General features: G+C 39.5%; 1 protein-coding gene across 2 annotated transcripts; it reads left to right on the forward strand.

The window, feature by feature from the left end:
* Window positions 1–81: 81 nt before the first annotated feature.
* On the forward strand, window positions 82–23,218 carry LOC138741306 (synapse-associated protein 1-like). 2 transcript variants are annotated; one of them, XM_069895163.1, is made up of 9 exons: window positions 82–349; window positions 5,087–5,205; window positions 9,571–9,637; window positions 11,637–11,704; window positions 13,099–13,238; window positions 14,210–14,355; window positions 14,934–14,980; window positions 17,792–17,858; window positions 21,457–23,218. In XM_069895163.1, the coding sequence occupies exons 1-9, from the start codon at window positions 181–183 to the stop codon at window positions 21,585–21,587; spliced, it is 954 nt and encodes a 317-aa protein (XP_069751264.1). In that variant the 5' UTR covers window positions 82–180; the 3' UTR covers window positions 21,588–23,218. The 2 variants fall into 2 exon arrangements, with proteins under 2 accessions (XP_069751264.1, XP_069751265.1); XM_069895164.1 differs by having other exon boundaries at window positions 105–349; window positions 21,460–23,218.
* Window positions 23,219–24,828: the final 1,610 nt, after the last annotated feature.

The following is a 24,828-nucleotide window of genomic DNA, read 5'->3' on the forward strand; positions in this document are numbered from 1 at the left end:
CTATTTTGCTTGAGATTAAAGAGTACGCCTCGTAATTACAAGGTAGCTTTAAATTGTCTGTGTCAGGAGATTAGAGTGAGGCGCGAACTCCAGATTCCAGAAGGTTTTGCGAGAGCGGCCCGGATCATGTGATCCCCGAGCCGGGATCATGTGACCCCGGCCTGGCGGACGCCGGCGGCAATGTTTCGCGGGTGGCTGTCGTGGCCGGGTGAGGCGGCCGGGCCGGGCTGCCCGGAGGAGAAGGGCGTGCTGCTGGAACCGAAGGGCGAGTCGCCGCCAGAGGAGGTGGTGTCGGCGGGCCTGGAGGCCGAGCCCGAGCCCGTCCTGGAACAGGCTGGCGGCGTGGCCAGTGAGTGTGCAAGCAAGCAGCGAGGCCCTTGGGCGGAAGTGGGGGGGGAGGAGGGGGGAGGGGAGGGGAGGGGGGGGGGGAGGGGAGGGGGGATAGATTTCAACTATTTTGGGCCTGAGCCCTTCAAAGAACAAGCAGAATGAGTCAAAAAAAAACCCAGGAAATCGCAGTGTAGGGACATTGCTGACTGGAGGAAAGAGTCCAGACCAACAAAAGATGTTAATTGGGTATGATAATGGGAGGAGGTTCCTTTTTCCCGCAGGAAAACAGAAACTCGGGTTTCGAGGTGAAGTCATGGCTGTCTCTTGGCCTCTGTCGGCCGTGATCGACCACCTCTGGTAGTCATTGGAGGGCGATCCGAGAATAGCAGGTTCTGGCACGGTATAGGGTACCGTTAAATTGATGTCTCCTCAAACTGACTCAAGGTCACTCTCACCTCCTTCCAAGTGTGGATGAAGAGTACCTTGCCATTTGTTGTCTGTGGTGTATGTACTCTGACAATAAATCTGGAATCTGAAGATAAAGGTGCGTAACCAGCACTTTGGACTCAAGGTATGATCCGGACACCTGCCTACATTTTGCTCATACCTTGGAGTCTGAAATGTTGGTTATGTATCTTTTTCTTTGCTACATAAAGTATGCTGCTTGACCTGAAGAGTTTTATTTAGCATTGTTTTTACCAGTCACTATCTTAAATCTGCTCATTTTAGTCTCACTTGCCAGAAGAAGCAATCTCCATGCTTTTATCTCTTCAAAAAATTTATATTTTTGAGGACCCCCCCCTCATTATTTGCAAGCCAATGAGTACAGTCCCAGACTAAATCTCATAAACACCCACTACATTTCTGAAATTAACCTGTTGTACTTCCTACGTACTGCCTCCAAAGCCAGTTTATCCTTAAGTGAGTGAGGAGTCCAGAATTGTACACACTTCTTTAGGAGTAGCAGCAGAACTTTAATCGCTAGGAATATTTCCAAATATGGTTACTGTAGTAATGGAAGAAATATGGGAGGCAATGTGTATTTAATGTTGGTGGGAATTATGGCACAGGATGGGGATATTCAGTCTCTTTGGAAGAATGCATTCAACCCCATTTCTCTGTGGTCCTGCTTTTTCTCTTCCATTGAGTATCCATTTCAGAAAGTCTTGCTGGATATTTACTGAATACTTAAGGGTCTGTTCATCCATTAACCCTGTGGTGGCTCTCTGAGCAATCCAATTCCTTATAAATTTTCTTTCATTACAATCCACTTGCTCCTGATTTTCCTACCACCCTCCCAAATTAGTAATTTTCAATATTGAATTAACCCACCAATCACAATGTATTTTTTGAGCAAGAGGAGGTGGGAGCACCTGGAGAAAGCCCATGTGCGGAGAATGCAAAGTGCACACAGCACCAGAGATCTAAATTGAACGTGTGAGACGCCAAGGCTACCTGCTGACAATGCCACACACCACCACTTAAAACAGTAAGAAGTTTTCAATCAAAGCTGCAATCACAGTGATTGGAGGGATTTTTGAAAGAATGGAAGCAGATGGAATTTAATCCTCATGAACGTGAGATGATGTATTGTAGGGCATGTGCCACAAATTTCAGTATTCTAGGGAGCATTGTGGAACAGATGGACGGTGATGCACAAGCTCAAAGATCCTTGAAAGTGGCAGTGTTGGTAGCTAATGTAGTTTCAAATGCATATTGGGATTAGTCAGGGCATTGAGTATATGAGCAGGAAGATTATTCTCTAACTTTATGAAGTTTTGGACAATTGGAGTACTGTGTCCAGTTCCTGGTCATGCTACAGGAAAGACCGATAGGGCCAGAAATTCTGCAAAGGACATTAGGATAATTTTAGTTTCTCACTGGAGAAACTAGATATGGGGAGGATGCAGTTTAGAACAGATTTATCTAGGGTAGACAGGAGGAATTTTCCCCCTTACTAGATGTGAATAAAATGATGGAACATAGATTTAAGGCAAAGGTATAAGAAGGCAAAGGTTATCAGTGGTTCTCAACCTTTTTCTTTCCACTCATACCACTTAATTGGTGCTCAGTGATTGGTAAGGGATTGCTTAAGGTGGTATGCGGGTGGAAAGAAAAAGGTTTGAAAACCACTGTTTTAATTGTACCTAATTGACTTGTTATGTGCATGGTTTCATAACTCCAAAGGAAATGGGGCAATGACAATTTTTCTCAAGCAAAATATTTCAGTAATAATTGGGACTGGAGCAGTGATTCTCAACCTTCCCTTCCCATTCACATACCACCTTAAGCAATCCCTTACTAATCACAGAGCACTTATGGCATAGGGATTACTTAAAGTGACATGTGAGTGGAAAGAAAAAGGTTGAGAACTGCTGGTTTAGATGGTATCTGAAAGGGACCTTTTTCACTTGAAGAGAGTACCTAGAATGCACTGCTGGAGAGAGTGATGGAAACAATTGTTAACAGCATTTAAGAGGTGTCTGGATGAACACTTTCCACCTCAGCATTGAAAACTACAGGCAAGTGCTTGGGAGTTGGATCAATACAGTTCATACGTCAGTGTGACATGGTGATCAAATGGCTTCTCCACACTGTAAATTTCAAACAAATCTCAAAATCTCTAATTCACACTTCTCCCAGCTAATCCTTCATTTCTGGTACCTTTCTAGTGAATCCCTTCTACGTCCTCTGTGTCCTTTATCAAGTGTGATTGAATGGATAAATATTGACCAGAATAATTCTGTTGCCATTATAATAGCATCAAGAGATGTTCACCTCTAAAGTGTCCATCTCAACTAATTTTCTGCTGAAAAAATTGAATATTTCTAACCAGTGATGTTCAATGCTCCACAAACCTGAGGTAGTTCTAAACTCTCCTGCCTGTGTCCTAAATTTGTGAGTTTTGATTACTTATCATCTTTGTGATTGGTGATCTATTATGTTTCCTATATTTTGCCCCAGAGTATGGTGTGCTCTATCTGAAAGCTGCATAAATACCAAGTTCACTTAATTCTATGGTTTGCTCATGGTACAGTCCGCTTCAAATAAAAAGTTGCTGTTCCAGCCCTCGAACCTCCAGGCATATAAATGTATCTTCTGTGTCAGGCCACATGAGTTGTCAAGACTAAGTGCAGTAATCAAATGAAGTGGGTAAGAGTAATTGGACCAGTATTTCCTCTCCATTTAAATGTCATATTCTGCCCTGACTTAAGATAAATTCCTAAGTTCACATCTTTATAATGAAAACTGCATGTGAAAACTTACCATGCTATAAATTACATTTTACCTTCAGGTGGTACAAAACCCCTCTGAAGAAATGTAATTACAGTGGGTTATGTTTACTTGGGCAATTTCAATTACAAACATTCACTTATTTTTAATGGGATAATTGACAGGAAATCTGCACTGATGCAAGATTTGTTGCAAATTACATCAATGCAGTTATTCAACACGTGCTAGGAGTGGGAGAAAAGTCAAAATAAATGCTGTTGCCATGATCCATTGAAATCTCGACTCAGTAACAAATCGGCATGGACTCTATTACTGTTAATGGGACAAAGTAGGAACTTGTGGGTGAGAGGGGATAGTATCACAAACCAAATGGGATGGAGTTCACTAAAAATAATACTGGAGAAACTCAGAAGATCAAACCAGTTCTCTAGCTATCAAATGTGCGCAACCAACACTTCGGGTCCTTCATCAAGGTATGAACAAAATATAGGCAGGTGCTATGTACTTCATATAGCAACGGTAAAGATACATAACCAACATTTCGGGCTTGAGCCCTTCATCAAGTTGTGAGCAAAATGGAGGTAGGCACCTCAGTTATATATCTATCTTTGCTGATAAAGTACATGGCAATTGCCTCCATTTTGCTTGTACGTTGATGAAGGGCTGTAGAGCTCGTCGAAAGAATCAGACTTGTTGATCCAAACCAAGGCTTTTATTAGCAAAAGACAGGAGCTCTTCACAGGTGGCTGACCAGTCTGGAATGATCCGACCTGGCTGGGGACACAACCCTTTAAGGCCCAGACAGTAGGCGTGGCTAAGCTCTCAGCCAATCGCTGTAAGCACAGTCTAGATACTGTAACTATATACATTGGTGATAGATCTGTACTATCACAAGGGCTCAAGCCCAAAACATTGATTATGCACTTATAAGGTTTGACCTGTTGAGTTTCTCCAGCATTGTGTTTTTACTTCAACCACGATGCCTGCAGACTTTTATGTTTTACTTCCTTGGGATGGAGTTCAAGTATGAAATACCTTGTAATAGTCTCATTAGTTTTCATGCTGCTTTACTGTAAGAAATGTTTCAATTAAAAAAACTTTTTTTGTTTCAGAAACCAATAAATGTAGTAGAAAAATATATGCCTTTTAATTAAAGGATGTTTTATTGCATTCTCCAGCCCTATAACCTGCAGAGATATCAGCACTTCTCCAATCCTAAACCCTGATTACATTTAGTTGCCCTAACATTGTAAGCTGTTTTAAACTCACCAGTTTCCCTTCCCTTTTGATTTCCCTTCATTACCACTCTCTTTCCTTAAGATTTTTTTATAATCTCTCATTGTTTTGACTGCTCCTCCTGATGTGTCAACTGGCTTGATGTGAAAGGTGTTTGATAATACTCCTGTGGAGTAGCAGGGGACACTGTCAAGTTAAAAGCTGTTTCAATACAAGTTAACAACTTAAAACTAAAAATGTTGGGCAAAACCTTGTATATTTAATGTGTGTGTATTTTTGTTTACAGGTTATCTGCGTAATGTTGCTACATCTGCTACAAAGAAAATATCAGATTCAATGCGAGAAACTGCGCAAACAATTAAGAAAACTGTGGAGGAACATAAAATAGGCAATCTCCTTGATATGGTTCGAACAACTACAGTATTGCCAGAAAATATCTGTTAGAACAAGGTTATGAGCTTTAAGTTGGATTTTTCCACTGAGTTATAAAGCTAGTGTTTGCTAATTCTCCATTTACTTTACCTAGTAAGAAATGTTTGCTTGGTAAAATCAGCTCCAAGGCCATTAATAGTACTGGAATTTAATTTGTTTACAGAGGTTAAGAAATAACCAGAAATTAAAAGAATAACAAAACCAACGTATGGTAGTTAAACATTAAAAGCCTTGAAATGATGAGATTGAACTTCTAACATGGGCACTAACGTGGCTTGAGTAAGGCACAGTTAGACAAGGTTACAGCAGTAGTCCTCAAACTTTTTCCACTCACATACCACTTTAACTAATCCCAATGCTATCGGTGCTCTGTGATTAGTAAGGAATTGCTGAAGGGAAGGTTGAGAATTACTGTTCTAGATCCAATTGTTACTGAAATATTTTGCTTGAGAAAAATTGTCATTGCCCCATTTCCTTTGGAGTTATGAAACCGTGCCTATAACTAGTCAATGAAGTATGATTAAAACAGTGGTTTTCAACCTTTTTCTTTCCAACCACTGACCACCTTAAGCAATCCCTTACCAATCACAGAATACCTATGGCATAGGAAAAAGTTAAAGTGGTACATGAGTGGAAAGAAAATGGTTGAGAACCACTGGGCTACCCATTTGATATCATCACAGGTATTTTTGAACAAGAGCAATAAAATATATCCATAGCCCTCATTGTCAGTATTTTGAGAAATAAGACAATTTGGAAGAAAATGCTTCTGAAATGTTTGCACCTGATAAATTGATTTCAGTAGTCTCATGGTGCTTGCTGTGTGTTTCTGGGTGAGCTCTTTAGAAATCAATCAAGGAAAATATTAATCTGATGCAAAAACACAACGCTGGAGAAACTCAGCAGGTCAAACAGTGTACTTTATGCAGTAAAGATACATAATCAACATTTCGGGCTTGAGCCCTTCATCAAGGTATGAGCAAGGGATAAGCTCCTGCCTACATTTTGCTCATACTTTGATGAAGGGCTCAAGCCCGAAATGTTGATTATGTATCTTTACTGCATAAAGTACACTGCTTGACCTGCTGAGTTTCTCCAGCGTTGTGTTTTTGCATCAGATTAATATGTTTTTACTTCAACCAGGATGTTTGCAGACTTTTGTGTTTTACATTAATCCAATGCCATCATTTCCCCTCCCCCAAAGTATGCAGAGACCATCTGTTGAGCTTTGACTTTTGTGGTGAGTCAATTCTGCTAAACTGAGACACAAGCCAGCAGGGATGCAGTGCTGCTGGAGCGCCGTTCTGGCACCATTTTGTCACTGTTTTTGGTGAGCTCCGGCCCCTAAAAAAATTAGCATTGCAATCCTGCAAGCCATTGTCATGAACAAGTCATGAAATCCAGTGTTGTGAGGCTGCATCATAGTGTAAACGTACATATTATAACCATCTTACGACATTAAAAAATTATAGGGTTCTTGTATCTAACAACTGCAATAGTTGATGCATTTACATGCTGAATAGCCACAAGAAACACTATTTATTCTAGTTAATATGTTATAATTATGTTAGGATAATTAGAAATTTAATTGAATGATTTTATTCAGGTAGGACTGTGCTTTTACATTGTTTCCCTCTGTATGTCATACCATTGACCTGGAGCTGCTGAATTCCACATTTCTACAAAATCTGAAAATAATTCATTTGCAGCCGACTGCTACAAAGAAACACCCCCCCCCCACCCCCACCCCCACCCACACAGTTCCAGCCGTTTTTGCTGATTGACTGAGTCAGCCATATGAATAACAATAGCAGGTGGGAACATCCATGCATATGAATGCCCTTCTTCCCCAGCCTGTTTGAGCCTGCAGCTGACGTAGACATTTACCCCCTCCATAAATCTTCGTCCGCGAAGCCAAGCCAAAGAAAAGAAGACTTCAATTGTACGCTTTACCTGTTATTTTATTTTTTGAGCATTTCAATCTAATGATTCAGGTTTGGGAAATGATAACCTTGGTTATTTTTAAAATATTAGAATAAATGAAGCATTTTTATTGATTTCATTTTGAGAACCAACGTCTATTAAGAGCTGATGTCATACGTTAATAGGAATGATGTTTAGATTTTGTTAAAAGGTTCTCATTTCTCTCATGCCTCATCATCCCAGCATTTACCTAGCCCTACTTTTGTTTACAGTGATGGCTGATGCTCTGTGGTATACCTTCATGAACTGTGCTGATGCTCTGATATTTTAGCCAAGTAGTCATCTATCAAGTAATTTGGACTGGATAATAATTGGGATGCCCTTACTTAGATATCTTCTTTTTCCTTGAAGTGAGCTTTTTTCTTGAGGCAAAAAGACTAGAGCAACTCAGTGGATTGTATCCATGAATAAAAGTCGTTAGTTAATGTTTCAGGTCTTGGACCCTTTATTGGAGACTAAATTAGGAAGGGGTGATTCTGGGGGGTGGGGGGGGGGGGGAAGAAAGTGGGACATTGAAGAAGCTGTGAAGGACTTAAAAAGGGAGAGGATTTTGAGCAGAAGGTGGGAAAAGTGGAGAGACCAAGCAAGAGACTACTGGGAGGGAAGGGAGGGGGAAGAAAGAAGAGTAGGTGAAGAAGAGATGGAAACTGGAGCTGGATAGAGGTGGTGATTACCTAAAATTAGAAAAATCAGTGTTCATGGTACAGGAGGAATATGATGCATAGAACATTATAGCACAGAAACATCTCCCTTTGGCCCTTCTAGTCTGTGCTGAACCATTTTTCTGAATAGTCCAGTGATTCTCAACTTTCTCTTTCTACTTACATACCACTTTAAGTATTCCCTATGTCATAGGTGGTCTGTGATAGTAAGGGAATATGTGGGTGGAAAGAAAATGCTTGAAAACCACTGTTTTAATCATACCTAATTGACTCGTTATGTGTTCAGTTTCATAACTCCAAAGGAAATGGGGCAATGACAATTTTTCTCAAACAAAATATTTCAGTAACAATTGGGACTAGAGCAGTGATTCTCAACCTTCCCACTTCCAAACCACCTTAAGCAATCCCTTATTAGTCACAGAACATCAATAGCATAGGGATTAGTTAAAGTGGTATGTGAGTGAAAAGAAAAAGGATGAGAACCACTGGTCTAGTCCCACTGATCTGCACCCAGTCCAGAGCCCTCCATATTTTTCCCATCCATGTACCTGTCCAAAGTTTTCTTAAATGATAAAATCGATCCTACATTCGTCACTTCAGTGGGCAGCTTGTTCCAACTCCCACCACTCTGTGTGAAGAAGTTCCCCCTTGTGTTTCTCTTTCACCCTTAACCCATGTCCTCCTCTGTATCTCACCTACCCTCAATGGAAAAAGCCTACCTATATTTACTCTCTCTCCCTTGCCATTGTTGAATCCATTTTAATACCATGAATGCCAAGTATTTGAACCTTCCTGACTAACCTCCCGTGTGGGACCTTGTTAAAGGCCTTACTAAAGTCCATGTTGATAACATCCAGAGCCTTTCCTTCATCAATTTTCCTGCTAACCTCCTTGAAAATGACAGTACAAGAGGTGAAGGACAGATTTAACAGTGTGGATGCTGAGGGAAATGCAGATGGTTGGTCACTGGTATTTCGAGCATAGACCCACTAACTGTGCAGGTGTCTGGTGAAGTGGTTCCAAAATGTTGACTGACCATTTCTCTCCATGAATTCTCTGAGTACCCCCAGCTTCTCATTGTTTGGTTAAGATTCCAGCAACTGTGGTTCTTGTGTTTTTCTGTTGAGATTTTTTTTCTTCTTATTTAAATTTGTCAAATTAACTCAGTGTGAATGAATGATTAAACCTGAGTCTGCCTTAATCGCTCGGTATCATTCGGTGCTTTTACTAAATGAGCTATTTGGTTTTACTAGGGCATATTGTAGGTAGGTAGATGTGCAGTTGGAGGACCTGGCCTCTTCTGCACTGGTTCAGCTGTCAAAAGAGTTGGTTCCCTGTGGGCCTCCCAAAAGCTGAATTTTAAACACTGCTCAGAGTGTTAATGAGTTAGGCACTGCCATTTGGATTGAAATGTTTGACTCCTGGCTCCATGGAATGATTGCCTCAATTGATGATAACGTCAATGGTATCCTGTAATGTTTTGGGCTGGGGTCAAAATGTGAATGTTATCAGCTGGTATTACTCCCCACCAGTTGAAGCAGTTTTACATTTATCGGTGGGGCTAGCAACATTATCAGTCAATGCCATTTAGAATTTATTTTTTATAGATGTGAATAAAGCTCATAATGCATATGGTTCTGGAAGATCAGGTTATTTTAATCAGTTTAATACTTCTCTTTTTGGCCAATTGCAGACAATTATTGGAAATTTCAATAAGGAACAAGAAAAATTTATGAAGGAACAAAAATCAAAGAAATCAGGTACTTGTTTTAAAATAATATTCATTCAAGTGTCTGAATCTAATTCTGTTTAATGATTCCCTTATGTTCTGTGTTTTTTTTTGTGTGGTTTCAGAATGAGGTAGTGCTCCACATTCCACCTGTTTCAAGTTTAATTTAAGAAAATTATTTTGTGATTGATATAACTCAGACTAACTGTAATTAATCTACATTTTCTTTTGAGATAGTTTGTGTTTTTAACCCAGTTCTATGCACAAGCCCATTGTAAACTCAGAAACAAAGATTAGGCACTTTATTTTATCAAGACAATGAAGATGGTGCAGAATTTTTCAGGAAACTGGTTTATAGAGCTCTTTTATGTTTCATAAGAAATTAAACACACATCTGAAGTATTTTAGCAATAATGTCAGAACCATGGCATTGCTCTTAAAGCAATTATGTGGAAATTGATGTTGCTTTGGTTATGTTTGTTAAGGGGTAAATATTAAGCAAGATCACCAGAGGTAACTAACTCTTGTCCTTCTTTGATATACAGTACAAGTCTGATTATCCAAAATTGGATTCTCCAAAATCTTCATTTATCGATTTTTTTTTTAAAGAAAATCGTGATCAGGATTTATTGTCACGAACAAAACATGAAATTTGGTGGTTTGTGGCAGCATCATCGTGCAAACATACATATTATAATAATCTTATGACATTTTAAAAAATAAAATAATAATGCCCGAAAAGTAAGGCAGTGTCTTTGGTTCATTGATTATTCAGGAATCTGATGGCAGCGGGGAAGAAGCTGTCCTTATGCAGCTGAGTGCTCATCTTTAGGCTCCTGTATCTTTTCCCCAATAGTAGCAGAGTGAAGAGGGCTTGGCCAGGGTGGTGGGGGTCTTAGAGGCTACATTTTAAGACACTGCCTCATGTAGATGACCTCGATGGAGTGAAGTCTGGTGCCTGTAATGTCACATGCCGAGTTAACAACTCTCTGGAGTTTATTCTTGTCCTAAGAGTTGGTGCCTCCATACCAGGCAGTGATGCAACCAGCCAGAATGCTCTCCACAGTACACCTGTAGAGTTTACGAGAGTCTGGTGACATACAAAATCTCCTCAGGCATCTCACAAAGTATCGCCATGGCAAGCCTTCTTTGTTATTGCATCAATGTGGAGGCTCCAGAACAGATCCTCAGCGATGTTCTCGACCCTCTCCACTACTGAACCCTCGATGAGGACTGGGTCGTGTTCCCGTGACTTCTTACTGAATTTCGGATAAATGAGGATATTTGAAACAAATCAGAAATCCTCATTTATCCAAAATGTTTTGAGCCAAACTGACCTCACAGGTTGAAAAAAAAATTGATTCGACATGAAAATTAGAATGACAATTGTCCTCGTTTTATGTAACTCCCTCCTCTTTACTTTCCCCTATTGACTTTTCTCTCCAACTGCATGCCACTGTCTCCTAGCCGCAAGCGGTCAGAAGAATCCCTTGTCCCACGTCATCAAGGAGAGTAGCTTCCCGAGCGGGAGCAGGACCTCAGGCTCAGTGGCATTCCGTCTGCCCCCGCCCCCCCTTCCCTCTCTCCCTCCTCAGCAAAGCTCTTCAACACCGACTCCAAGCCCTCCCCTCGACCTCCTACTGCACATGCACACTGGACTCCCTGGTGTGCATGTGTGATTCGAGCTGGCTGGGGATGATCCAGGGTTGAGACTCGGGTGTTGGGGTGGGGAGCTCCAGTAATCAGGGAGAAAGGACCCTACTTACTCACTAGAGAGTTTTCCACCAGCCTACTATTTAATACTATTCAGTGGTATTTGTACAAATGATCCTGCATATCATAATGTTATAAGTTGCTCAAGTTTAGTTTCCCACTCTTGCGGATCAGTATCATTTATAGATATTTATTAAAAATGTTAAATGCTATTCTAATATTGAGTGCTTGTCAGTGATTTAGTATATCAATAAAATTTAGAGAAAAGGATAATAAAGCTGCTTCTTAACTACTAAGAATTTTATTTCCACCATCAGCACTTCCACCATGGGCTGGCTATAATAAGGAGGAACCTGTAAAACAGCAAATACTGTCTTTATCTGAAGTAAGTTAGAATTACTTTGATCTCTTCCTTCAAGTTTACTTCTTCCCTTATCCTAAAGTCAATTCATTAGATTGATTCCTCAGACAATGCACTTGTCGTATGAAGAGAGATTGAGAATGCAGTGGAGGTACACAAGAAGTCTACAGATATTAGGGAACTAGTACAAAAGTGCTGGAAGAACACATCAGGTGGTGCAGCATCCAAAGTTTTTTTAAACTGTAGAAAGGCATTCCTATGAGGACCAACCTGTAGTATCAAGGAACCAAAAATAGCACGGTAATACCCCTGGTATCTGGAACCCATGGAGATTAACATAACATAACAATTTACAGCACGGAAACAGGCCATTAGGCCCTTCTAGTCCGCACCGAACCAAACACCCCTCTCTAGTCCCACCTCCCTGCACAATGCCCATAACCCTCCATCTTCTTCTCATCCATATACCTGTCCAACCTTTTCTTAAATAATAAAATTGACTCCGCCGCCACTATTTCTCCCGGAAGCTCATTCCACACGTCTACCACTCTCTGAGTAAAGAAGTTCCCCCTCATGTTACCTCTAAACCTCTGCCCCTTAATTCTTAACTCATGTCCTCTTGTTTTAATCTTTCCTCCTCTTAACGGAAATAGTCTATCCACATCCACTCTGTCTATCCCTTTCATAATCTTAAATACTTCTATCAAATCCCCTCTCAACCTTCTACGCTCCAAAGAATAAAGACCTAATCTGACCTATCTCTCCCTATACTTTAGATGCTTAAACCCAGGTAACATTCTGGTAAACCTTCTCTGCACTCTCTCCACTCTGTTTATATCCTTCCTATAATTAGGCGACCAGAACTGCACACAGAACTCCAAATTAGGCTGCGCCAACGTCTTGGTAGAGTGAATTTTCTGGTTGCTTGAGATTGCATGCTGCGTGATTGGTGAACTAATGGGGAGGCGTGCCAATTTTAAATTTCTGTGTTTTTAACCTATTTCTGTAAATTTTTTGCCGGTTACTTGAATTCCAGATGGCAAGGGTTTTACTGTATAAGTATCAAATGACAGAAATTTGCAGTGTCAGGCAACAGCTATAGAAAAGCATTCCAGGTTAAAGATCTCCATCAGACGTTGGACAAGTAAAAGTGAAAGCAAGTTTAAGACTTGGGTAAAGGGAAATCTGGCAAGTGGTGGAAAGCAGGGGTGATTTAATGACAAAAGGGTTGAAATTGCAATATGAAAAGGTATAAAAATGAAAAGGTAAAAGAGATCAGTGAAGAACAGAGAGCAAGTGTTCACTCATCGTGCAAGCTAGGCAGAATATTTTTTTAAAAGTGCGAGACAGTAGAAATTTTGTGCTTAACGAAAAGGTTGGGCTTGTAAGAATCTAAGCGCACTTTTTTGCTTTTGCAGGATCGTCGGAACTTTCTGCGAGACCCTCCTGCTGGTGTACCATTTAATTTTGATTTCAACACCGTGGTACCCGTTGCAGTTGTGATGCTTCGAGAAGACAAGCTACTGAATAAAATGCGTTTTGAGCTTGTTCCTAAACTGTGAGTGAACAGAAACACTTGTAGTTTCTCCCTCTAAGAACCAACATTCCCCAAGCAGTTTTGTCCAGAGTAAATTAACTTTATCTGAGTACTGTAGTCATCACATTTGAAAGTGTAGTATATTTTTCATTTGAATACTCTTCATCTTGAATTCTTTTAATTTGAAGTTGGCAAATATTTTATTAAGATCTAATCATCCCTCCAGTCTTGATGAACGGTTCTGACCCAAAACGTTGACAATTCTTTTTCTCCCACTGTGCTGCTCAACCTGCTGAGTTCCTTCAGTGCATTGATTTTTTTTGCCATTAGCATTAGTTGAATTTTATAGCCTTAAATATCTCCCAACTGAAGAAATGAAACAATAAATAGTGTGTGATGTGTTAATAACGCTTGACATGGAGTCTCGAGTGGAGAAAAAACAGCTGCTGGAGGAACTTCATTCATTTTTGTTGGCTCCTCAAGTCTCTGGAGTCTTCATGGTCATAAGGAGTTCAACAGCATAGAAACAGGCCCCTCAGCCCACTGGGTCCACCCCACACCTACCTGTACTGATCCCACTTGCCTGCATTAATCGCACATCCTTTTATATCCTACTCATTCAAGCACCTGTCCAGATTCCTCTCAAATATGACTGTCCTACCTCCACCACCTCCTGTAGCAGCTTGTTCCAGTTCCAAGACAGAGGAGTGAAACAAATGTCTGCAGATGCAGCGATTGTAGTAAAGACACATGATGTCACAGGTGTACTTTATCAGCAAATATAAAGATACTTGCCTATCCAAGATGTTACCTCTCTGCTTCCTTTTTCCAAGGTAAAAACTTGGCTTATCCTGTCTCCCATTAAGCACAAGCCCTCTCATCCAGCCAACAACCCTTTGAATCATTTCTTCATCCTCGATGGCTTCAGCAGTATGATGACCAGAACTGTGCACAATAAGAATATTTTAAACTAACTTTCTTTTTCTTTGCAGTGTCAAGGAAGAGCAGTTCTGGAGGAACTATTTTTACCGAATATCTCTCATTAAACAATCAGCACAACTTGCAGGTATAGCCGCTGAACAGCCTGAAGACTGCAGAGAGGAACTGGATAGTTTGGCAAGCATCTCCCCAGCTACAGGTACTCCAAAATTCAATCAATGTAACACAATGTTACGAGGGTTTTTCATCTACAGGTAGACCCTGACTTACGATAGGATTGTGCTCTGGGATTTGTATCTTAAGTTGAAACAATACTGCTCTCTACCATTTTTTTTAGTTAAATTTAATTTCAATGCTAAAAACCTTCATTACAGCACAGTTTAGTCTTTTTTTTTAAAAGACTGCAATGTGCACTACCAGTCTTTAAATCTAAATTTTATTTGAACGCTGAAAACCTTTATTGTAGCACAATTTGGCACGACGCACCTCTGGCGACGCAAATTTTACATGATGGCTGGCTTGCTGTACAGTGCACTCATGACACCTAGTGTATGTTGAACATTACTCTTGCACTTTGATGGAATTGTCCAGCATTGCAAAAGAGTAGCATCTTTGTGCCACATGTCGGAAGTGCGGGTCTATCTAGAAATACCCTTCACACAAACCAACAGCACTCTGTCCCCTTGAATGGGAAGTCAATTAACAAATTCTAACTTTTAAAATACTTCAAACTTCAATGAGTTTTCTAAATGTCTGCCTTCTTTGTATTGGGTGCAGTACTTCCAAAGACGTCCCCAATGCCTATGGAAAAAAGATCTGTTGAGGTAAATTTTATAGTGATTTTTATGCTCATAAGTTTAGAGCAGCCATTCTCGACGTCTTTGGTTATGGCACCCCTCCAGGACTCTGCTTAAAGTTTATGGGTCCTCTTACCTGTGAAGCAGTCAAGTTTTTGTTTCTCCATAATCTGGGTGGCACGGGAGTTTGTACATTCTCCCCTTGTCTGCGTGGGTTTCTGCCTACCTTCCAAAAGCGTAGGGGGTTTGTATTGGGGAGCACGGGCTCGCGCTGTATGTCTCATTTATATTTAAATTATTTTCCTTACCATCAACATAAAATCATTTATTTAAAAAAAATTTCATGATGTGAAAAGAACACGCCTTTCACTTAAATGAGCTGTGGTCCCCGGGGTAGGGTTGGGGGGGGGGGGGGGGGGTGTGGTGGTGCATAGGGCCCCCATTGAGAATGGCTGCTTTAGAGTGTATTTTAATGGAACCGGATGAATGGATTATTTGTCAAATGAAAGAGCAAGAAGATCTCTGGTTACCTGCCTCACCTGAATAATATTACGTTGTATCTATATTTCTGTTTGCCTTAAGTTGGAAAAGCCTTGAGTTGGAAAAACCTCAGCTCCAATCACAGTAAAGGTCCTATATTTACACATTTTGGGATTCCAGAAAAAGTTATGAAGTCCAGATTTAATTGTTAATTTTGCCCATGTTGTCAACAGAACAGGTCCAATTATCCATGGATACCTTTGTCAAAGAATAACATTTAGTGTGAAACATTTATAAAACTATTTATAACTAGTTTTCCCAATATTACCTAATAACTTTGTCCTTGGCTTCTGGATGAAATTTTCAAATCCAACAGTGTAGTAAATGAATTCAAAACATAAGGTGCAAATTGTTGGAATAAGTCTTAAAAATGGTTGAAGAAGAAGCAATGTTTCCTCCCAATTCATTTTTATTTTATTAGACAATATGAATAAAACTAGTAGAAGCCAGAGAGTAGTGATGGATCCCCAATGCTTGTTCATTGCTTCTCAGACTGGAGGCTTGTGACTAGTGGTGTGCCTCAGGGATCGGTGCTGGGAACATTCCTGTTTGTCATCTATATCAATGATCTAGATGATAAGGTGGTAAATTGGATCAGCAAGTTTGCAGCTGACACTAAGATTGGAGGTGTTGCAGTTGTAGACAGCGAAGGTTTTCAAAGCTTGCAGAGGGACCTGGGCCAATTGGAAAAATGTGCTTTAAAAAAATGGCAGATGGAATTTAATGCAGACAAATGTGAGGTGTTGCATTTTTGAAAGAAAAGACAACCCAAGAAAGGACATACAAGGCCATGTAAGGTGGGGTTTACAGATACATAATTTCCTTAAAGTTGCATCACAGGTGGATAGGATTATAAAGGGAGCTTTTGGCATTTTGGCCTTTATAAATCAAAGTACTGAGTATAGGAGCTGGAATGTTATGCTGAAGTTGTAGAAGACAATGGTGAGGCCAAATTTAGAGTATTGTGTGCAGTTTTGGTTAGTAGTAGTTTCTAACTATAGGAAAGATAGCAATAAGATCAAAAGAGTGTGGAGAAGATTTACTAGGACGTTACCGAGACCTTGGCCCAGATATGTCTTTAAGATACAAGATAGTGACCAATTGTGCAATATTTTTCACTCATCTCAAAGTAACAAATCAAATTAAAATGTAGTTGGGCTGTTTGAGCATTCCAATTGATCACAATACAATGTTTGTCTTGTTGCTGAACATCTGGAATAAGGATAATAATTTTGATAGGAAACATCTGTTGGACAGATGCCAAATGTTTGAGTGGGTGGAAATGCCAGGAAATGAGGCAACATTATATATCTGAAATTTGCCTCAACCTCATTCATTTTTGCACTCTTTTTCACAAATATGCAACATGAGTCTTGGCTCACAAGGCTCATAAAATAATTTAAATAGCTGCCTTATGTAAGCTGTTGTGCTTTCTGCCAAGGATATACTCAGCAAAATGAGCTCATTAAAAAAAATATGGGAGCAGGGCAGTCACTCGCCCCTTTTACAACGACATTAAAACTGCTTCACCTACCTGTCTGTATAAGGTAGGAGGGGGTAATTTTCACCCCATGTCTGATACTTACAAAGTTGCATTTTGCAATGGCTTCTGTCCAAAGGGGTTAGAGCCTGTCTGGTCCAGGACAGTTGAAGACTGTAAGAGGTCCTGCCTCCTTTTTCTTCTGGATGCCGGCTTGTTTATATAAAAGGTCACGCTGACCCAGTACTTCTTCCATCTGAATGACCCAAGCTGCCTTTAAAGACTGGTTGTTCATATGCCAATTAAATGACTATCCTGTGAGAGTCGAGAAGATGTGTGTGTAGAAATGGTGACTATTTTATTCCTTTTGCTTGATCACCACTTTTTGCATCATTTTTTTCTTTACCCTCTCTGCCCAGATGTTACTGCAGCTTCATTTTATGCCCAGCAAATGCAAATATCAGTAGAGAAATTCTGAGTACATTTGGTCCAGTATCAGGGATCCTCCTGCTGACCCACCAACTGTATCTCACCAAAACAAAATGACAATCCTTTCCCCAACTCACTTCTTGAATGGGAGATCTTGTTAGATTGTGCGCAATGTTTTGTGTGAGGTAACATATTAGATCCTTTCCGTAAGCTCATAGTTTGAGGAGTCCCTGGTGTGTTTCATAACAGAATTACCTTTCTGTATGTTCCTATTCTTTATTGCAAATAAAGTTATTCTTTTACAGGTTCCCTCTTCTGAGGAGGTTTCAATAAGCCCAACTGTTAATGAGTTTGTGTGTGATGTGTTTAATACTTTGTTCTTGAACCAGGAAGATGACTTGAGGGGCATGGAACAATTGGACATGAGTGGCAGTCAGCCGGCTCCTGCTAATGATGGTAGGTGTGGCAAAAAAATAAGTTTGAGTCTTATTTGAACTTGGGCAAGGCCCACAGCCAGAGTTGCTGCCTTGCAGCTCCAGATACAAAGGTTCAGTCCTAATCCATGGCGAGGTGCAGTGTTGGTATGTCCCTTCTTTGAATGAAGGTTTCTTCCGGACACTTCAGTTACTTCCTCCGTGGTAAATGAATTGGCTGTGGTAATTTGCCCCTGTGTGAGGTGCGTGTGAGAATCTTGGGAGAGGAGGAGTTGTTAGATTCCTCTGCACTAAGCAGAGCAAGGGGTGACCAACCTTCTTAATTTAGATATATAGCATGGTAACAGGCCATTTCGGCCCACGAGTCTGTGCTGCCCAATTAACCTACACCCCGGCATGGACTTGTGGGCCGAGATGGCCTGTTACTGTGCTGTATGTCTAAAGTGAATATTAAAAGCTTGGTGTAGAGCATAAATGGGAGCTTGAGGGCTAAAATGAACTCGAGCTGAAGGGACTCTGGCACCATCAACAAGTAAAATTATCCAAGATAAAAAAAATTCTTAGAAGTAATTTGTATAAAAATTTAAATTTATTGTACACTGTACCAAAGCTTTTTTCAAATGCATACCGAGGCACAAGCAAACTCCACTTTCTAATTTATCGCTGGTAGAGTGTCCTTAATGTGCTGCTGATGGTTTTGTGGCTGTTTTTTAACCGTCCCATGGTTCAGCTTCAAGAATACAGTTTCTTGTGGTGAGCATTTTCTTCCACTATATTTTGTAATGCAGAGAAAAAGATTTTCTCTTCCAGGAACACATTATTTTGCATGCTAACTAACCCCTTAACAATTTGTTTCATTCTATTTAAACTGTGGGACACATTATTTCCTCGGTGCTATTTTGTTTCAGTTTTCCAAATGTATTTTCTCATTGTGTTCTTCCAATTGTTAAAAGCACAAGTTAGCAGTTCTTAGATTTGTAGTTACATCTATTGTTGCACGAGTTCTATTTCGTTTCCTTCAGCGTAGTTCTGGAGTTTAATTACATTTTAAAATGGATATGTTGGGAAACGCCTCATGGAAACTCCTCTCCAATTAGCTGTACATACTAAGAATCTGGAAGCAATATACCTTAAAAATAATAGGCAAATTATTCATTTTTAAATGCATTTTTCTATTTGCTTAGTTATCACTTAAATTCAGACTGCCAATTAAATCTAAATATAAGTAATTAATTACTCACACCATTTTCAGTACCTCTGAGGTCATGCCCAAATTTTTTTCTTGGGCTCCACCCTCTACTAAATGCACCATTTTCCAAGTTGCCATTTGAATTGTTGAAGGACCTTTGTTCAGTCCACCCTCCCTTGAAGACAATTTGGGTAAAGTAGAGGTCATCAATAAAATGTTTGAATGCAGTTGAATATCACAGGGGGGCACAGTTAGCATAGTGGTTAGGGCAACGCTATTACAGTGCCAGTGTCTGGGGTTCGAATCCAGCGCTGTCTGTAAGGCACTCCGGTTTCCTCCCACCTGTCAAAATATATTGGGGGTGTAGACTCACGGGCAGAAAGGGATGGCCACTGTGTTGTGTCTAAATTAAATTCAAAGAGTGTAAATCCTTTAAAAGAAATTGGATAAAATAAATAAACCTTAGTTCCAATCTTCTCCAAATATTTAGCACACAGATCTATAGTCTCACACTTTAACACAAAGGGAATGAAGCACTGTAAAGGGTATGTCTTTGAACGAGGTTCCTCAGTGTACTATTTCAGATCGGAGATGTTATCCTGATTTCCTGACTGATGTTAATTCTGCAGTTAATGTCTTATCTAATATGTTGTTAACCAGTTTCCGTGTTTCCTGCATTCTAATTGTAGTTTGATTGTAAAAACACACCAGGACATTCTGAAAGGAACATTGAATGGTGCTATAGAAATACAAGTCGTAACTCTTCACAACTCTTTCAGGAAATGGTTTGTAATGTCAGAAAAACTTCAGTCAAATTTGGACACAGCAAACTGTCTCAATCTTCAGAAAATGTCTGTATTCAGTGCTGCCAATTAAGGGATAAATGTTGATCCAGGGCACTGATAAATTGATAAAATAGATTCAATCCTGGTTCATTTTTGAATTAGTATTTTGGAATATCTTCTATTGACATTATGGACAAGGAGTGCCTTGCTCAAACAAAAGACCAAGTTAATAAATTCTTGTACCAAAATAATGCAAAAAGGCAAGTTAACTCGGGGAAACAGGCAGTGTAATAATACTGCAAGATGGCGTTGGCAGTAGTGTTGCAAAAGTCAAATAGTGAAGGGTTCAGGGGAAAGTACAGTTTTTTTTTAAAATGACGGTGCAAGACATCTTCTTTTGCCAGTCTGTGATGGTTTTAAAAGTCTTACACCCCTAACGTCGAGGTACTCGAGATGGCAGAGGTCGACAGCATCGAGTCCACGCTGCTGAAGATCCAGCTGCGCTGGATGGGTCACGTCTCCAGAATGGAGGACCATCGCCTTCCCAAGATCGTATTATATGGCGAGCTCTCCACTGGCCACCGTGACAGAGGTGCACCAAAGAAAAGGTACAAGGACTGCCTAAAGAAATCTCTTGGTGCCTGCCACATTGACCACCGCCAGTGGGCTGATAACGCCTCAAACCGTGCATCTTGGCGCCTCACAGTTTGGCGGGCAGCAGCCTCCTTTGAAGAAGACCGCAGAGCCCACCTCACTGACAAAAGGCAAAGGAGGAAAAACCCAACACCCAACCCCAACCAACCAATTTTCCCTTGCAACCGCTGCAATCGTGTCTGCCTGTCCCGCATCGGACTGGTCAGCCACAAACGAACCTGCAGCTGACGTGGACTTTTTACCCCCTCCATAAATCTTCGTCCGCGAAGCCAAGCCAAAGAAAAAAATAATAGCAGGAAAGAAACTAATATAAATAATGTTTATATTTTTCATTTTCTGTGGGTTAGCTTGATGAAATGGTTTTCTGTAAATGTTCCAGTGAGATGTTGGTACTAGGCAATATGAAATATTACCTATCACACAAAATTGAAGGACTGAGTTATTAGTTAAGAGGTCACAGCTCTTGTATAGTCTCCAACAGGTCAAAAACTTTTAAAATAATATGCCTATTAAACACCAGGTGAAAATATGTTCATTTTATTCTTGACCAACAGCCTCCTTATTTAAGCAGGTCAGATTGATCTGCTCATTTCCCATAAGCAGCCTGAGCATTTAAAAGTTAGATGAAGTAAGTTAATCGGCAATCATTTAATTTCAAATGCAGAGATAGTCCCATCTTGACACTTTGAACCAGCTAATTTCAACATAATTGATTGCTTAGACAGACTAAGGAATTCTAAGAAAGTGTTTCTCAAAAACATTTACTGTTTGAGCAAAAAATTGTATTAGCCTGCACATTCATTGTAGTGCACAGTTTTATCTTGACTGGAACGTGGTCACAGGTTATTTCTCGGAGCAGATACTGGATGATGATTGGAAATGGGAAATTAACTAGCTGCTCCATAACGTTAGGCCTGATTATCGCCATATTTGTGGTTATATTTGATCTTTTGCTGTAAGTGGTCATGGTTTATTCACTTTTCCTTTTCAAGCAGATGACATTCCAGAGTGGGAAAAGGAGCTGCAGAGAGAACTCCAGGAATTTGAAATTGTTAATGAAAAAGCAAAACTCAGTGACGCTTGGGAGAAAGAAATCGAGGCAATGCTTCAAGAAGAGGATTAAAAGGCTTGCTGTAGGAAATTTGTTTCCACAGATTCTCCCCAGCGGAGGCAGCAATTTTTGATGTACTCGTTTTCTCATACTGTTTCCAAAGAGGTAAAGAATGCTAACAGTATTTTCTGTGGTCAGATTTCAACTTTAAACCTATTCAGTACCACTAGCATTATTGTTAGAGTTTTCAGTACAACGTTTGTGTTTTGTGGAGACCAGATTTTTAAGTTTTTAAAAATTTTCTAATTACCAATTTTATTTTCTGTATAACATTTTAGAAAAAATCCTAAAGTATTTCATTTTATTTGTAGTTTTCAGTTGCAGACAAAAGACTGACCAGTATTTAACCCTTCTACCCTCCTCCTCCCCCCTGTTAAACCTCTGTTCCTCTTCACAGCAATATGGGGTTACCTAAAGGGGTAATATTAACTTGGCACATTGGTAAGGTGTTGCATCAGCAAAGTAAAGTGCATAATTCTCCAGTTCCTGGCTGGCCAAACCACCAAATCCCACATGACTAAAATAATGACTGCCGAGCTAGCCAATATTCAGGAGTCACAAGGGCCTTTCTTTTATTGGTGCATTAAGACCTTCAGGGAAAAGCACTTGGATGCTGGTTTGTTCTCTTTATCTGGTAGGCAAACATAATGTCAGAGGTAAAGCAAGACAGGAACAAAATACCTAAAGATGTTAAATGAATGATGTGATCATAGTCCAGATTTCATTATTTTGAACCATTTATTGAAAACAGGAGTCCTGAGGTCTTTCAAACGAGCCTATTTTGCCCTCAGAAATTCATTTGTTGGCTCCACAAAGATTGTATTATTTACAGATAAACTGTTTTTTAAAAAAAAGTTCAGAAACTATACATGGCTTTCCAGTAAGAAAAATCAGAAGGTTCTACATTAATGTGCAATCTGCACGATTTGCATTGCGTTAAAAGCCAATATCGCAGAATGCTGAGAGTTATGTCTTGAGTTACGCTGCTTCATGACTAGGGACTGTTATCATGGTGTGTAATTTAAGTAGCTGGGTTCATTATGGAATGGGGAGGTCTTGAACCTTCAAACGTAGACTCTGATACAGGAGTGAAGTAAATGTATTTGACTGAATTTTAATTTCTTTGTTATTCTGTTAATTCCGTGTATACATCATATTATGTTTATGGTTACATTTGAATTTTATTTTATAAATTCCATTTTGTATACAATATGCTTTCACCCTAAAATTCACAAAGGAGATCGCCACTAATAACAAGCCAAAATGGGAAGATAATCCATCCAGGTTCTTGTTAGTAAACAGTTTTATCTGCTTTGGGGAGGTTTTGGAATCTGTCAGAATTTTAGAATTTGAAGGTGAAACACGAAAATACCTATGATATACTGAAACTTTTAGCACTTTTTCGTTTACCTGAAGCATCGTTGAAATGTTGTTTCAGGAGGAAGATGCATTCATTACAGTTTTTATTGTAAATAACAAACATCTTCTCAGAGGATTGCTCACTGTACAATGTAAGCAATGTGCTGGGGAGAAAGAACCATAATTATTGTAACATTCTAAAAAAAGATTTATTTGAGAGTTGCCCATAAGAAATTGTACCTTGGAAATTGTAAAAATCTAAGAAATTAAATTCATATTTGATATGTGGTGTATTCTTCCAATTTTGAAACAATATTTTAAGAAAAGGAGGAAAAGATTGTACAGTACTTGAAAAGTAGTCAGTCCTGTGTGTCACCGCATGATATTTACTGCAACATCTATGAAAGAGAACTTAAAAATAACCCAAAAAGAAAACCATCTGGTGAGGAGAACGTCTGTTTCCACACTTCTCACAACCTCTCATGATGAGTGAAAAAGTAAACCTGGGTTAGAAAGCCCATGGAAATTAATTTCTCCATCTGGAATTGGGCATGAACTTAATCTTTTTGCCAATATGTGCAAATCCTACAAAATCAGATTGTAACTTGAGTGAGCAGAAATCTGTCAAAAATATCAACAATTCATATTGGGAGAAATACATTTTTTGAAGAGGAAATAATGCAAAATGTGCTTCCTCAGCAAGGATATAGTCACAAATTAAATCAAAAGTTAATAGGATTTTCTGCAAACTTCCCCTTCATTTGTTCAGTTGGCTGATCATTAGAATGGGCTGGGGGAAGAACCATGGTTATTATTGAAATATGAGCTTGATGTTCAAATCTATTACAGTGCCAGCACTTCAGGTTTGAATCTGGCACAGTCTGTAAGGAATTTGTACATTCTCCCTTTGACCTGCATGATGTTCCCTGGATGCTCTGGTTTTGTTCCACTCTCTAAAATGTACAGGCTTGGTAATGGGCAAGTTAATTGATCCCTTAGCCTCTCCTCTCCAAATGGTCTTGTACTCATCCTGGGTTGTTTGCTTTGCCTTGCTTCTGAAGAATGCTTAATTAGGAACAACTGAAGGAACATTGTGCCCAATTACCACCATGATAGCCAATTTCAGACGCATGAGTAGAGAAAGAGAAGAAATTGAAACATTTCAGGATACAAATTCCTCCTTATGCATTTAAACTTAAAACACAATGTGCTAACATTTGCACATAATACAGTATTGTATGATTAACTTGTGAGCAAATGACAAATTTCTGAGCCAAAATGATCCAGGTCTGGTTTCTGTAAGTATTTCTAAAGGAGAATTTTGGAAAGTCAAGATCTTAATCGACATTAGAGATTACTTGAGTTTCCCTCCATTAAAATGCAGCATTGTTTTTCGCTATTCAATGTAGGAGAAGTGAAATATAGAAATATAGTTTCACAAAATATGTGGCTATATTATTTAATTGTGTTAAACAGCTGTTTTATATTTAAAAAAAAATACTTAATCAATTTACTATACCAATTATACTATTTACTTGAATATTATTCATTTTCCTTATTATACACACAAGTCCAGAACTAGCATTCTGTTTTTAAGGTAATTTTAAAAAAAATCTGCTGTAGATTAACCCAGCAGTGATAGTTCCCACTGCTGGGTAGCAGGATGCCCATTTTGCTGAAGTACCGGATGAAGGTATGAGCTGCTGTTCCTTGCAATTTCCCATGTTCCATATGTGTGTTTCAAGGAGTGTTAAAATGTACTTGCAACTTGATTTCTCCCTTTTCTGATGTTACTTATTGATGACAGCACCACATCTGTTAGCAGTATGGAGGGATGGGGGGAAGATATGAGGCAAATTGAGAAAGGTTTGCAGGTTCTTAATGATTAAGAAAA

This window comes from Narcine bancroftii, chromosome 8 (assembly GCF_036971445.1).
Source record: "Narcine bancroftii isolate sNarBan1 chromosome 8, sNarBan1.hap1, whole genome shotgun sequence".
Taxonomy (NCBI): domain Eukaryota; kingdom Metazoa; phylum Chordata; class Chondrichthyes; order Torpediniformes; family Narcinidae; genus Narcine; species Narcine bancroftii.

What these genes read in the sequence shown, in the direction of transcription:
- LOC138741306 (XM_069895163.1), top strand. Translation starts at nt 181, where the DNA reads ATGTTTCGCGGGTGGCTGTCGTGGCCGGGTGAGGCGGCCGGGCCGGGC. An exon ending in ACAGGCTGGCGGCGTGGCCA is followed by an intron (nt 350 to 5,086) that starts GTGAGTGTGCAA and finishes TTTTGTTTACAG; the next exon opens with GTTATCTGCGTAATGTTGCT. An exon ending in TAGGCAATCTCCTTGATATG is followed by an intron (nt 5,206 to 9,570) that starts GTTCGAACAACT and finishes GGCCAATTGCAG; the next exon opens with ACAATTATTGGAAATTTCAA.